This window comes from Ictalurus punctatus, chromosome 5, assembly GCF_001660625.3.
Source record: "Ictalurus punctatus breed USDA103 chromosome 5, Coco_2.0, whole genome shotgun sequence".
Lineage (NCBI taxonomy): Eukaryota > Metazoa > Chordata > Actinopteri > Siluriformes > Ictaluridae > Ictalurus > Ictalurus punctatus.
In genome coordinates, this window is record NC_030420.2 from 7,726,723 (window position 1) to 7,743,271 (window position 16,549).

Consider the following 16,549-nt stretch of genomic DNA (forward strand, 5'->3'; position numbering starts at 1 on the left):
TAATATAAGAACGCAAAGCTGGAGCGTCGCATTTAACAGCGCCACGCGCATAAATCAGGCTGTGCTCGTCTGCCATCTATTGGTGATAAAGGGTAAAGACTGTTTTATGAATATCCTAACGCTAACAGTCTGGTATTTGTAATAGGCTACACTGACACAGCGGGAAAACCCCAATAATAATAACAACAACAATAATAGTGCAAATTGATAGGATAATAATTAAAAGAAAACTCAACCAAAATAGCCTATACCAACATATTGAACAAAATATTCTAAAGTAGATTAAGTAGAATTAAAACAAAATACACCTGTAAGACAAATATAAAATCCTGCATGGCACTAAATGGGTCAAATGAACTAAAACAAATGAAAACTATCTATAATTGCGTGGTGAATAGAGGCTCGCGCACGGCGGGTGAACTCGTGTAAACATGACGTTGTTTGCACGCGCTGCCCCTTTAAAGCTGAGCCGATTTAAGCGAGGCAGGTAACAACCAAAGCAGCCAATCCTCCTCCCCGTCATAGATTATTTAACAAGTTGTCGAGGCAGCGAAGAGCGTCTAAAGGGACCCGAAGAAGAAAACGCATCAAAATGTTCAACTATTCATCACCAAAAATGTAGGCGGGCTGTCTAGAAAGTTGTGGGAGAATAACGGAAACGGGTAACAGGTGTCCTGGAGCTTTTGGGAAAGCGCGCGACAGGAAACGTCAGACGATCCGCTCGCATTCTAGCAAAATGGACTGGCTTTGCTAGCTCGTGCGCATCTTTTCTCTTAGACTTCTGTTCATTATCACTTAACAACTGAGTAATGCTACATGGCCATGTGACGTGACATGCCGATCGAGCTGCTCTTGCCTTTAAACGATTTATTGCATGGAGTGAATAAGAAAATTGCGTGCTAGTTACTTTTCTGATTAATTTGTTTTGCACTGCGCGACACCTGAGGTTTTTTTTTTTTTTTACATGTTCAATGGTGCATGAATAGTCACCTTGGCACAGGGAGTCATTATGACCGTTGAGGGGACACTTCTCGCCGCCAGGCAAGGCGAAATAGATACTCTGAAAGTGCAATTAGAGGAAAAAGTGCTCAATAGTGATGTAAAGGACTCTCTCGGAGCGACGCCCGTGCACCACGCGGCGCGCGCTGGCAAGCTCAACTGCCTCCAGTTCCTGGTGGAAGAAGCGGGCTTACCGGCGAACAGCCTGGCTCATAACGGCGCGAGCCCCGCTCATGACGCAGCCGCCACCGGCAACCTGGAGTGCCTGCAGTGGCTCCTGTCTCAGGGAGGCTGTCAAGCTTCGGTGAGTGTGATGGGTTTTCCCTCCCAACTTCCCGTTTTAAACACAAACTCAGCTCGGGGTGCACAGAGCAGGTGCGCCAGCTATGCATGATCTGGCACATGGCACCCTCTCCCCAAAGCATCTCTTATCAGTGGAAAGAGACCATCATGATAATCTGGCTGGTGGATCATTCTCAGCGCAACAGCGACATTGATATGATAGTGAGTGTGGTGCTAGTTTGAGTGTTTTAAACACCTCAATGCCAAAACAAAGCCAAAATCCAGGCAACAGCAGCTCTATGCTCAGAAACTGACAGTGATAGTCTAGACCAGTTGTTCTCAAACTGGACCCCCTTGGGTCCACGAAGCATAGCCAAGTCACTGGCAAGTCAGTCCCAACTTGAACCTTCTTGTCCGACTTGACAAAAAGGCTAATAACTATAAGAACTATGTGATGAAACATACTAACTGTGATACTAGTAGGTTGTGATTTGTACCAGTTTAACATAAAAATAAAAAATAAAAATCAAAGACCCCCTGGCTATGCTTCACTTGGACTGAATGAGTTTAATCCAAACTTTAATAACTCAGCTCAGAAACAAGTCAGCCTATAAATGTCAATATATTGTACACTTTGAATTAATGAGCCTAATAAATCTGTTTTTGTTGTTGTTGGTTTTTTTTTAAATGAAGGGGTGTCTGGCTGCAAAAGTTTTTGAGAACGCCTGGTCTTGATGGCCATTAACATAAACTGTGTAGCATATATGATCTTCTTATAAGATAGTCTTATGTCCATGTCATAAGGAAAAGGTTTGAGTTGGGAGTGCAGTCGCCTGAATTTATTCATATTGATCTCATGAATTAAGGTGATTAAGGTGGATTATTGAAGTAGATATGTCAACAACAGTGAACAATTTGCAGCACATCAATTTCTATTCATATTCCATATCTAAATCTTGTGTTTTCCCCCCACTATGGATATATTTAATATCATTAAGGTCAAAACTATCTAATACCCTAATCTGCAAAATAATCAGACACTACTTTTTTTATTTATAAAATTGGAATATTGGATACATATATTAACGTACCTACATGAGCATATCATTATCAAAACATGTTAGGAGGAATTTGTTCACTGGAAATAACCACAAGTCCTCATTTTTTGTGTGTGTGTTTTGGCATCTTGGGAGTCAGCACGTGATGCACAGTAATGACAGCACACATCTTTTTACACTGAACATGACGCAAGCAGCGTGAGGTGAAATCGGAGTCGTGACAGTAAAGCATGTAAGCTTTGTGTGTGGTTACTCATGTAGAATGGACCGTTTGCTGGTTTGTTCTTGATTTATACCTTCCCTGGAAAAGGAAAATATGCCACAATCAGTACGTTTACATGGACAACAATAATCCAATATTAACTTGATTAAGACAATACTCTGATTAAGAAACTAGCATGTAAACAGCAATTCTTTATTACCTTAATCTGACTAAAGTCATACTCGAAGTAAACACAAATCAATTTAAAACATGTGGAGTATTCCTGTTTTAGTCACATTATCAACGTGTATTACAGACATTTAAACAGCTTAATCACACTATTCACGTTGTGTGGGAGTATATACCGCAGTTTGCGATAGGACACGTACACACATGACTTTGCTCAAACGTTTTACGGCAAACAAGAGAGCACGGCTGCGTCCGAAAACGCGTACTTACCTGCTATATAGTAAGCGAAATACATGTATCTCAGCCACTATATAGTAGGTAAGTACGCAGTTTGGATCACAGCCCTCGGCTTCAAGCAGTCGTCTATTTGCATGTATAGCATGACAAATAATTAAGTGCATTTGAAGCTTTCGTAAAAATTAAAAAAATAAACACCCAAAAATGTATACGGTACCATTACGAAGATGAACTGTATGTTTATACGTGAAATGCTGGAGGAAACGTCGGATGGCGTGGCACGGTGATGCAATACCGTTAATCGATCTATGTTCTATAACATGTAAAACGGGAACATGAAAGGAGTATTCTAAAAGCAACTGATGTAAACACCTTAGTCACAATATTGTCTTACTCAGAATAAGGTGAATAATTAGATTACTGCTGTCCGTGTAAACATGGTCAGTGATGTAGACTTCACATTTCACAAATCAGTGGCTGATAGTTGTGGTGACAAGTTCTATGGACTGACAAGGAAAATGTAGTTTTGTTTATTATGTCTCCTTTAAGGTAGCTAATTATCAATTAGTCCAATTTTTCTGTTAATTCGACTGATTTTCTCAAAAAGTCACACATTTGTATCGTCCCTAAGAAAACCATGCAGCTTTATGTGTCACAAATAAAAAAGAGACACCATTAATATAATCTGCATTAGAGGTGGCCAGTATGATTTTTAAAAAATCACAACACTTGTAGACATTTCTACTACACGTGATATGTATCAGAATATATAGGTTCGATAGATAGATAGATAATTTATTGGTCCTCAAAGAGGAAATTTGTTTCCACCGTGGGTGCATAGAAAAACAAAAACATAACAACATCATCCATATAAACCATCGTAGAGGGGAGATGGGAACAAAAAGAAAAACACCAGGATCATCATACAACAAATGCATCTGGCATCACAATGGCTGATTACCTATGTGTTTAACGCTCGTATAGCCATAGGAATAAATCTCCTTCCATAGATGGCCTTTCTGCATATGGGTAGACGATACCTGCGGCCAGAAGGAAGGGGGTTGAAATATTGATAAAGTGGGTGGTTTCCATCATTTAAAATTTTATGTGCCTTCTGGAGCGTATATGAAATGACGCAGTCCGATAAATTGGATGTGGGAATACCAATAATTTTTCTCGCTAAATTAGTTATTTTCAAGAGTTTGTTCTTATTGGTAACTGTTAGCATATGGAAAAAACAAATGGCACCATATATAAGAACCAATTCAATAATACTTTGATACAGAAGAAGAAGCAGACTAGGCTGAACAGACAGATATTTAAGTTTACGAATAACTGTGAGTCTCTGTTAACAGCACTTGTAAATACCTAGAGTGTGCTGATTGAACTTGAGATGTTTATCCAATTTAATTCCCAGGTATCTGAAATGTTCAACCCTTTCAACCATCTCTGCATTAATGGTAATACTGGAATGATGGGTCAGTGTTTTGGAAGAGCTAAAAACAAGTTCCGTAGTGTTTTCGATATTAAGGTGGAGAAAGTTATCATTACACCATGTACTAAAATGTGCTATGGAGCGTTGATAGTCCAAAAAAGAATCATTGTCCGTATTAAGCAATGCAAGAATGGCAGTATCGTCTGCATATTTAAAGTAATGAGTGGTGGTAACTGGACTTTGACAGTCATTTGTATAGAGAATATAAAGAAGTGGATTAAGTACACACCCCTGAAGGGCGCCAATGTTGAGAACAATAATGGGTGATAATGCATTGTCCACCTTTACCACTTGTGGTCTAGGTTTGGTAACAAACTGCCAAAAGAAGTATTGTTTCATTGTTTTTACAAACCTGCGAAAAGCATGGTGGCTTAGTGGTTAGCACATTTGCCTTGCACCTCCAGGGTTGGGGGTTCCCACCATGGCCCTGTGTGTGCGTGATATGTATCAGAATATATATATATATATATATATATATATATATATATGTGTGTGTGTGTGTGCAGAGTTTGCATGTTCTCCCCGTGCTGTGGGGGTTTCCTCTGGTTTCCTCCCCCAGTCCAAAGACATGCATGGTAGGCTGATTGGCATGTCCATAGGATGTGAATGTGTATGTGAGTGTGCCCTGCGATGGGGCCATGATGTACCACGCCTTGTGCCTGATGCTCCCTGGGATAGGCTCCAGGTTTCCCCATGATCTGAAGGAAGGATAAGCAGGATAGAAGATGGATGGATGGAATATTGTATTGTTATATTGCCCAGTATTAATCTGCATGGTGTAATCATTGGATCATTACATTGAGCCCTTGCGCCCATTGTTTTAGTCATTTTTATTGGCTATAATTAATGGACATTTATGAATAGTATTTGTTAAAGACTATGATGTCACTAGTATTGAGCAACAATGTATGGTTTAGCTCAGTGTTACTAAATGCAGTCCTCAGGGTCTACATCTTTGTTCTGTCCCAGCTCCTAATACACTGACCATACTCAGTGGTCTTGAGTGCTTGGTTTGGAGATCGGGGCATGTTGGGGTAGATGAAGTTATGAAGGCTGGGTTGGAAAATAATGAATATGGGGACAGTAATTCACACAGTTCTGTTTAGTTCTGTTAAGTTATATCTCGCAGGCCTTTGTTTTCTACAGTAATAATGATATGCATTGTAGGAGGACATTGTATGAAATCGGTCTTTGTTTGCCAATACTGCATTTGTTTGTATACCGGAATAATGGCCCAAATCTTTGCACATAGCTGCATTGATTGGTAATGCCGGTACTGGAGCTTGTATTATTTCCAGTATAATGTATTTCCAGTTTATATAGTTGGCATGTAAACAAGTCTTTAACTGATAAGACATAATTTGCTTAGGCACATAAAAAAGTGCGATTAGACACAAATCTTATTTTTTGGCTCATGACTTGAACAATTTGGGATATTATGTAATATGACGTGTTATCTAGAACAACAAATTTGTGCTGGCTATCATTTATGCAAGAGCAATTTTTTTTTCATTAAATATTAAGTCTGATAGACATTAATAGTAATGTTTCAGCACTAGCCAGTGTGTTAAGTTGAATTAAGTTCACTCCATCATATAAAATACAATGTAGATTTCAAAGATCTTGTTAATATTGTACAGATCTTAGAGCTGAATCACTTTAAACATATATCTTTACCAGGTTCAGATACTGTCTGCAATCCAAGTGCATTTGAATGAGTGCATTCCCAAAACCAACAAAATGACTGTCATAATAAAATGGTTGTCATAAAAATAAGAGCCTGGCTAAAATAGAGGTTCGAATAGGAGAATATGTTGGATATTATTATAAATGTATAAAAGAAACATAACACAGTGCAAAGACATGAAAACGACATCTTTACCACATTTTTTTCAAGGGTGTAAAAAGATGACTGTTGTGAAAGAAAAATGGTCTTAATATAGACTATGCTGTAAATGTATAAAGGCTGTCCAGAGTAATAGTCTGGAAGGTACTTAGAAACGTAAGGAGCTTTGATCACACAAAAGGTGTATCTTTATCTCAAATTTGTTTCAGTACAATATCTTTAATTTCTGTATGTAAAGTAGCACAACAAGTCGGATATAAGTTTTTTCTTCATGTGACCTTTATGTGCTCTGATTTGCATGCCTTGAATGGTAAAGGCCATTTGAATGACACCAGTGCGGTACTCCACATGGCTTCCTGGTTCAGCAACCTGATCTCATGCAATATTTTAAGGAATTATATGGCCCAAAAGGGAGTATATTGTTTTTTTATATCGAAAGCTCAGACCACAAACCTTGTCTTAATTATTCTGAATATATGATGTGTGTTTAAGGAGTGGTTTGTGACCATAGGTTTGGGTGGGGCAGGATGACCTTGATAATGACATAGCCTCACACAAAAGGCTATCACATTTGACTTCTCTTATAGGCTACCATCTAGTGAATATTTAGAGTAACCCCATAATTGGCAGCTAGGAGTTTGAAAGACTTGAATGAAATTGAACAAACCATTTACACCAATTTTCAGCCAAAGAATGCAAATATGTACTCTGCTGTAAAAGCCAGCGCCCCAGCACGGACGAAACGCCAAACATTGTGTAAAAAATAAATAAATAGACAATTCCTATAATTGATCAAGCCGAACATCTTTTCCATAACACTTCAACCTTTCTGTTTAATTTGTCTAATTTGGAAAGAAATTTAACTCATTGATTTTTCAGGAGTTATTTTTTTTAACACAGCTTTATTGACATCAGACAATAGCAATTGGTGCAGATGGCTTCTGGTTGCTGACAATTGCACTTCAAAGACACATTAACAACATAGCTAATTGCATAGCTAGCTACATAAGAGTATATATTAAACTTGCTAATCACATTCTTTCTAATCAGAGAGAGGGTTAAAAGCTGTGGACTAAAATGATGTGCAGCAGTGTTCACTTATGTTCAAATATATTTTATAAAATAAAATCACCTGTGTTCAATACAGAATTCCCTTCACCATTTCCACAGACAAGGTAATATCATCAACTGCCATTAAGTGTCCTGTCCACTGAGGATGGGGCAGCGTGATGCCTGCCACAATGGGCCTCCATTAGCGCTTGTTGTTGTACCAACTTTTGACCAGTAAATGCCAGAATAACTCTATGGAGCTAAATGGGGCAGTGAGCACACTGTTCTGTGATGGTGCAACATCTAGAAAAGCATCCAAAGCAATAGAGCATCAAATAGCGTCATTTTTTAAAATTGTTGGTTACTCAAAATTTATTAGAATTGAAAATGTTTGAGGACTTGACCTACCTCAGTGGAAGAGCCACTCTTGTGAACGCATTCTTATGAATTTGTGATCCTGAAGCCATGTTACCTTCATCTATTTGATAGGTTATATGAGGAAGTTTAGATCTTTTAAATTTTCACATTCACAGTAATAATTCAGTGTCTCATATATATATATATATATATATATATATATATATATATATATATATATATATATATATATATATATATATGTATGTATATTGCTTGTTACTGGCTGACCCGGTTATAATGAAGTTAGCTTGAATTTAACATTATCATGAAGTGTGTGAAATGAGATGCATGCGGTACATTTGTATTAATGAATTAATTAAAACTCTTACTCCACATGGGAGACAGCATATATCATTAATACAACTTTTAAGAGGTTTAGTTAGATGTTCCACACAGAAGAATCTTTGCTGCTGCTCTTGGTATGCAGTGTTGTGTTCATAGTCTCTCTCTCTCTCTCTCTCTCTCTCTCTCTCTCTCTCTCTCTCTCACACACACACACACACATACACACACGCGCACACACAAACAGCCAGTATAAAAATAAGGCTTGCGTATGATGTAAACGTGTAAATGGAATCATATCCAGTGACCTTTGTGTTAAAAGGTTAGGGTGGTAGCTGCCATAATGGATATGTAACCAGAGCTCACGCTTTCATTTCCATGTTCTTTCTCCTTCTCACATTCACTAACATCAGTTATCTCCTCTGCAATTCGGAAGCTAGGGTTAGTCAGTCGATGTAACATAAAGCTTATGGGATTAGCAACAACACTGTGTTTGATACATGAGGTGGCTACTGAAGTACCGCTAAAAGAGTTTATGTTTGTTTAAACTGCCTCTTAAAGGTGAATGATGCAGAAGTTTGGAATTTTGCCCTCTCTGGTAGCAAAGGGTATTGCAAGCTAAGAACATTACATAATGTGGGTTCTGCTGTGCCTTTCTACACTATCTAATTAAATCTCATGTCTGCGAGTGTCAAATCAATAGACATTCATGGCTGTATACCAAACCACATAATACATACTAAGTAATTTGCCTAAATTCTGGACACCAATGGTGAAATGACTAACTTTTTATACAGTTTTTGCTGTGGAAATAATTATCTGTTGTTTTGTCAGTGTGAGTCAAATTTCTGCTGTACATCTGTATATCTGGTGTATATATATATATACTATATCTGGTGTATATATATATACACCAGTGGAGCCAGCCGACTAACTTAATCTAGCTATCTGTATAATACAGTATAGGGAACAAAACAGTCATGTGTGGTTGCTTCCAGTGTGTGTATTATTATGACCTGTTTGCTGTTCTCTGTGTATTTTGTTCTCCAGCATGTCAAACACATTAGACATGTTTGAAAACTTTTCCCAAAGTTGACCCATGACATGAGATACACCTGAGATCGCATTTCCATTGAAATTTTTTTTTTAAAATTAATTGGAAATGAAAACCTTTTTTTTTTTTTTTTTTTTTACTGAAAACCTGTGAGTAGCTAACTTGTTTTGTTCCACAAAAGTAACTATAATTCAATAAAATGTATGATAATTTCTATAATTAATAACATATTGTAATCGTTGCCAAATTGCTCTGTAATAAAACACTTTGGGTCATGCTGTTCCTGGAAAATAATCAGCTTGGTGTGTTAACTCCACAATGTGTCGGGGCACATGACATGACCACATTGTTGCTAAATTTTTTATAACTGCACAACCCTCAAGGGTTTTATTCCTTATTTAATTTTTCTCTTGTGTTTGCAGAGTAAAGACAACTCAGGAGCCACCGTCCTGCACCTGGCTTCACGCTTCAGCCATCATGAGGTCACAGACTGGTTACTAAAGAGTGGAGAAGGGGATCCCAGCGTTGCCATGGACACAGGTGCTGTGCCTGTTCACTACGCTGCTGCTAAGGGTGACTTGGCCATGCTCAGGCTGCTATTGGGACACAGCCCAAAGTAAGACCATTTAGGTGCACACAGGGGTGGATTAACACCCAGGCTAGCCTAGATGCCCCTACTGTGATCAGGGCTCATTGATTGGTAAATGTTTTTTTTTTTTTTTTTTTTTTTTTTTAGAAATTAGTCATCAATGTCCAGAAAAATGTCTTCCATGACCATATTGTTGACAGTCTACAGTTTATTGTCAATTTTGGATGTGGTGCATCTATGGATTAAAATGACACAGAAAACATCTATGAAAACAAAGTAGCTTTTGAATACAACACTGTGCATAAATGGAATGTACAATCCATGCTTGTTAAAGCATGCTTGTTAAAACTTTAGGTTTAAGGTGCATATTGATGTGTGTCCAGGTCATACTCTATAACCGCATACAATACAACCTTTACGTTGTATTGAACAGTAGAATAGGGATTCTTTTATTGTAACCAAAACAGACAATTTCAAAAAAGTTAATGAAGCTTATGACAAATCAGCAAGGTTAATAAGGCGAAGCACAGAATGGTTATTACTAAGCATGTGTCTTATTTCATTGATTTAGCTGTCAGTTATTTGGTGGATGTCACATAAGTCATGTAGGTCATCTTATAAGATCTTCCAATTCATAATGCATTATATTTTTCGTCAACTTTTGGGATATGAGGCAAAACATCAGTGTAAAATAAGCTCTGCTTTTCACCCTCTTGTCTACCTTTCCTGCCACACAGACACACACACACACACACACACACACACACACACACACACACACACTGTTGCTAATCAGCTCTGTCTCAGTGGAACTCTGCCCCATAGAGATAACACTTAACACTTATGGCCTTGTTATTGTGATTCACATTCTACATGCACCACTGAACACATACATCCTTAACGACACCACCCAGGCCTTTTGTGTAAGTTGCAAATCAAGTGGCAACTTGCAGGTGCATCTCCATTCAAAAATCCCAGATATATCTTGTATGTGACCTAGAAGTCCCAAGCTAGCTGACATGTCAACAGTTTCCTTTCCTTAAACAGTCAAGCATGCAAAAGTTGAAAGAAAACACTCTGAAACACTTGAAGATTGAAACCAGGCGATGTTTTTACAATCTTCAGGTGTCAGGTTTCAGTGAGCCTGTGTCCACTGTAGCCTCAGATTCCTGTTTTTGCATGACAGTAGTGGAACCTGAGGTGGTCTTCTGCTCATGTAGCCTGTCTGTCTCAAGATTGGACATGTTGTACTTTTTTGGAATGCTTTTCTGCTTACCATGGTTGTAAAGAGTGGTCATTTGAGTTACTGTGGCCTTCCTATCAGCTCAAATTAATCTGGCCATTCTCTGACCTCTCTCATCAAAAAGGCATGTACGCCCACTGATATTTTTGTTTTTACACACCAAACTCTAGAGACTGTTATGTGTGGAAATTCCAGATCAAACCAGTCCATCTGGCACCAACAACCATGCCACGATCAAAATCACTCAGATCATATTTTTCCCCATTCCAATGTTTGATGTCAATATTAACTGAAGCTCTTGACCTGTACTATGCAACAGTATATATATACTGTTGTGTGTTCAGGTACACCTACTTTGCATGTACATTCACTGGACATTTTATGATGTACATTAAACATTGGAAATATATCAAATTAACCCATGACTCAATTGCGTTACAAATTGCATCTCTACACTGGTTACATTTGTTGCTGTCTGCAGGGATTATTTCCCAAAGAGGCAACCCAAAAATAATGCGAAATATTTGTCTCAGGTTCTCACTTCTCATCTTTAATGATTTAAACACCAAATACCCAGTGACATTCCACACATTTATAATTACACATTTTCACTATTAGTTTTACTGTAGTCACAGAACAATTCAAAGTATTTGCTGAATATCCTCCAAGATTAATTATTGAATAATAACCTAAAAATGGAGTGGAGTTTGCTAAAAGGTTTACATGTGGGCTGGATACGCTTGCAGCATGGCTGAGTTTTAGGCCTAGTCTGCACTAAAGGTGCCTTCACTCTAGGAGTTCCTCTTGAGTTGAACAGATGCAATACCCCTGAAATTTTAATAAGGAAGAAAGCTGTGCTGGTGCTCAATACCTCAGTTCCATTCAGCAGTGTGTGCTTCCGTCACCATGGTGACCCCTGGCCAAATGAGGTAAACAAATACTGTTGAATAGAGGTCCGCTTTCTGCCGGCCCTGCCTTGTGTTGATAGGGTTGTTTTTGACGTCCAGAGATAACATCCCCATGGCAGAATCTGTTACCTCGTTGAAATATGGCGGATTTGGGATGAGTGCCAAATGCTGAGAATGACCCTCATTAGGGTTATAGTGTTCTTATTGGCACTTGAGGACAGCTTTAATCGCATTTCAGTGGTGATACAACACAACTGCATCGAGTCGCTTTAAGATAATACGACTGAAGTGATACCACAGAGATTCTTTTGTATAATTTGGTAACTGCTTAACCCCCCAAAAAAGTTAATCATTGATTTTCTTAATACTGGAATTGAGAATATAAGCAAGCTACATCAAATGGGGAACAACACAAGACTTAACTTCTGCTGTAATCATAAAGACTGTCCTGAGCTCACCCCAGGAATCTTATTCGCTATATGCTGATACTGAACATCCTCTCAACACATCTAGTTCAGTGTAGAAGAGGAATGATTTATCCAGTGAAACCCAGAATCAGATGGCTTTTCTTTTGATTCTGGTTTCTCTCAGGGTTTCATCCTCATATTGGTTTTTCTTTGCGACTGTTACTTGCGTACTTGCTTGTTGATTAGGGATCTGAAATCTTCGCCAAAATATTTGTAAAGCTGCTTTGTCACAATATCTATTGCTTAAAATAATAAATAAAATTGAATTGAATTGAAATACCACCCTATTTTAAGACTTGGTGGAAGCACCTGTGAAAGAAAAAGTATTCTAGTCTGTTTAATTGTAATGTTGTACCACAATAATGAAGCGATTATTAATGTATCATATAAGAGAAATTTACATTGGAGGTGTAATGACTTATAGCCCCCATGCAAACACCAGATAAACAGAAGGTTAATGGTGCCATCCATAGCGCCGTATCACAAATGAATTGTATTGTACTGTTGAATTGTGATTTGTCAGAAAGTCTCAATTGTCCCATCTTGTTTCCTTGCTATCTGTTCTGAACAGCAGACGTGCTGGCTGTTATCAACCGGTATTCAAGCCAGCCGTTTAATGGTGTGGAATGTGTCCTTCGTTAGGATATCAGTGTCCTTTTGTGAAAAAGTGAAAGGGCTCGGAGACAGATGTAGATAAAGCACTTGGACAGTGTGGCAGCGATTTATGAGAGCCGATCAGATTGGGCTTTTGTTTGTTCGTATCATGTTGTCACAGGCTGTGGACTATATTTTGTGGCTGCCCACTGATAATGTTAATGGAATATAAACACAACACAAGACACATGGACATAAAACTTGCCAGACACATAAGACTCTGCATGGCAGTGGGCAGTTATGCAATCAATTAGTGCAGATTAAGGCTTTAGCTGGGATTAGCAAATGTTTTAGTCCAAATAGGGAGACCATACTGAAGAAACATACATATTTAAATATTAAAATGACAAATTAAGTTGCACTTCACTATTATGCGACATACAGTATTATCTTAGCTTTCCGCATGGTCTCTCTCATTATTGCTAAGTATCATTTTATTTCAAAGAAACTTTTTTTCAGGGCACCTTATAATTGAGTTAGCATTGAGCTAGCAGTTGAGGGTTAAGGGTCTTGCTCAAAGAAAACTGTAGCTATTTGGATGATTTTGTTTAAGTGGTTTAGATTGATTTTGCATTTCTTTTTTGTGCTTACACATTCTAAAAAGAAGGCTAAATATGCTAATTATGTATAAGCAAGTTAACTTGACCATTGCTAGGTAGTTCTTGCTAAATTTTATTTATTGATAGCTTTGATAGCACTTTGGGAGCAACATTGCTTAAAGGTTTGTCCATTTCTGGTAAAGTCTTGGGTGAAATGATTTCTTTTGCCAGGTTTTTTTTTTTTTTCATTTAGAATCTTATGATTAGCAAAAGGTTCATGCTAAGATCAGTAGTCATGCCTCTGTGTCTCAGAGTTAGATTTAATGTTAAAACAGCTTAGCATGTTAAGTGTATATCGAGTGTATTTGATAGACATGGTATAGGCTACAATAGACAGACAATGAATTTCAGTCTTGTTAGTCAGTTCATTTGCAGTAACGTTAGCATGTTGAACTGCAGGTCACCTCTGTGAGGAAAACCCTCAGTATCTCTCTCCAGATATCCAATATGTCCACGCTATGAAAATGAGCGTTTGTCCTTTGAACAAAAGGTCCAGTGAGACTTTTTTGGCCGAGTTAGCTATTTGTCCTCTTGCATTGGCTTGTGTTTGAGGAAAAGACTAACTTTTTTACTTGAGCCTAAATTATTCAAACATTTCATGCCACTGACAAATGATGACATCAGACATGAAAATCAGATGATCTCATGATGGCCAGATATTGAATATGTTTTGAATACATTTCTAAGGATTCTGATTCATATAATGTGCCTGTATTGTTCCTGTAATGTGTGTGTGTGTGTGTGTAGTGTTTGTGTGTATGTGTGTGTGTATATAGTGTGGTAGAGTGATTCTGAGCTTTTTCTGCTTTCTCTCCTGACCCAGTACACAGGTGACTGAGCCTGCTAGGTTACACTCATTAATCTTTCACCCGTCTGACCACTTCCTAATGACAGAGCCCCTGAATAAGCCCTCTTCTTCTAGTTTGAAATATTCAGTGCCTCTTTGTTTTCATTTAGACCAAGACTTTTTTTGTTTTGGCTTGTTTATGGACCTGCATAATCTTGTTGACAAGTTTGTGGGACCTTGCATATTTAATTGCAATATGGAATATTCCCTCCAGTGTGTGTGGGTAACAGAGAGAGGGAGTAAGTGAGAGTGCATGTGTTTTTTCTTTTCTGAAAAGGGGAATTGGTTTCAAGGGGAATCCAGTTCTCCAACTCTTCTCCTTCTCCCTCCTTGACCCTCTCACTCCATTTCCGTCACTGTGTAACACTAAAACCAATGGAGCGGCACTAATCCTCTTAGGGAATTCATTGCTAACTTGTCAGTCGGTGTTCAAATAAAACCGTCCTTATGGGATTTAGACAGGAGGCTTTCACTCACTCTCTGAGCTCCTGATGTGATTGGAGAGTTCGGCTCAGTTTGGCTAATAAGAATGGCTTAAATGTTAAAGCAGCACATTAATGTCACCGATTCATGAAACCATCAGTTCTGTTTTACAGAAATCTGAGATTTAATGCTTCACAATGATGCTTGTTTTCTGAAGTAGATAGACATAGTTTCAGTTGTTATTATAAAAATAAATAAACACCTTTTTTTGTGTTTTACTTTCCTTCATCAGCTAGAAATCGAGCCTAAAACACTATTTAATTATTCTGCAAAAAAAACAACCATTAATTACATCCTCTTTTCTTCGATCAGGTTTGCCTTGTATAATTGCCTTGTCAGCTTTGCTTAAGCTAACCAAGCAATCTCTGTTTTCCATCTTTTATTTTTTCCAGTGTTGTCAACTTCCAAACCAAGAACGGTGCCACTCCTCTGTATCTTGCATGTCAGGAAGGCCATCTAGAGGCTGTCCAGTACCTGGTGAAGGACTGTGGCGCAGAGCCAACTATTAGAGCCAATGACGGAATGACGCCTCTGCATGCTGCTTCCCAGATGGGACATAATACTGTTATTGTTTGGTTGGTGAGTGAGAATAGGTTTTGCACGAATTTGCAATTGATTCTCATTTACATGTGTATAAAGCATTTACATGAGTACACTTTGCACGTCCTTACACCTTCATTCCCTTCCACCTTTTACCCAACAGTTGGGAAATTGCAATTCATTTAAAGTTGCTACACTTTTGTGAAATGTTTCTCTCTTTAGATTTTTTTAAATTATATTCAAATAGATGTGTAAACCCACTGGACTTCACTCCCTGCCGATTATTTAAACCCAAAGTAAAGTTAATGGAGATAATTGAAAGGAATAGTTTGACAAATAAAATGATATGGGGAAAAAATGTCTCACACTAGAAGTACACTATAATTCAGTTCTTTGGCAATATCATGCAGACTTAATCCAGTGTGGTTTAGGATACAGATGGGTGTAATCTATAAAATTGAACACTACCTTATCATCTTTATGGTGAATTATAACAGAAAGCTGAATGATCTGCAGATGACAATGTTATTCCACTTATTCCACTGAAGTATGCAAATACAGATTATCCTTGCTATTAGAAGTGCATCTGTTTGAATCAATTTAGCTTTATCCCTTTGTCTTCAGTGATCAGGATGAACTCAAGAAGTCTGTGATTATTAATTCTCCAAATATCCCCTGAGCCACCGTGATTGTCTGCCACTGTCCACTACATTGGGTCTGTTTCATTTCTGAGCAGATGAACTTTACAAACATCAGCCTGTCTGACCGGGACAACGACGGCGCCACTGCTATGCACTTTTCTGCCAGCCGAGGCCATGCCAAGGTTCTCAGCTGGCTCCTCCTCCACGGTGGTGAAATTGTGACAGACAGCTGGGGTGGGACACCTCTCCATGATGCGGCTGAGAATGGAGAGCTGGAGGTGGGTGATGCACAGAATTAAGTCTGAGGGAATGCTCAGTGTTACAGTATTGTAATTTCTGTTGTCATATTACATACCAAAGATTTATCAGACATAAAAATTTATGATTCTTTTACTTATGACAAATGCAATATATGTAAATTTTGATCTAAATTATACCATTAAGTGAGTAATCATGCTCGCTGT

The 16,549-nt window shown here is 38.2% G+C and overlaps 1 protein-coding gene across 3 annotated transcripts in view; it reads left to right on the forward strand.

Moving 5' to 3' along the window:
* Nucleotides 1-443: 443 nt before the first annotated feature.
* Nucleotides 444-16,549, forward strand: part of espn (espin) — a 59,089-nt gene continuing 42,983 nt past the window's right edge. For 2 of the 3 annotated variants that reach the window (XM_017467128.3, XM_053680158.1), the window contains exons 1-4: nt 444-1,303; nt 9,537-9,730; nt 15,297-15,483; nt 16,181-16,363. In XM_017467128.3, coding sequence (XP_017322617.1) covers nt 1,010-1,303; nt 9,537-9,730; nt 15,297-15,483; nt 16,181-16,363 — 858 coding nt within the window. In that variant the 5' untranslated portion in view covers nt 444-1,009. The remainder of the gene's footprint in view (nt 1,304-9,536; nt 9,731-15,296; nt 15,484-16,180; nt 16,364-16,549) is intronic. The other variant, XM_053680157.1, reaches the window with a different exon arrangement.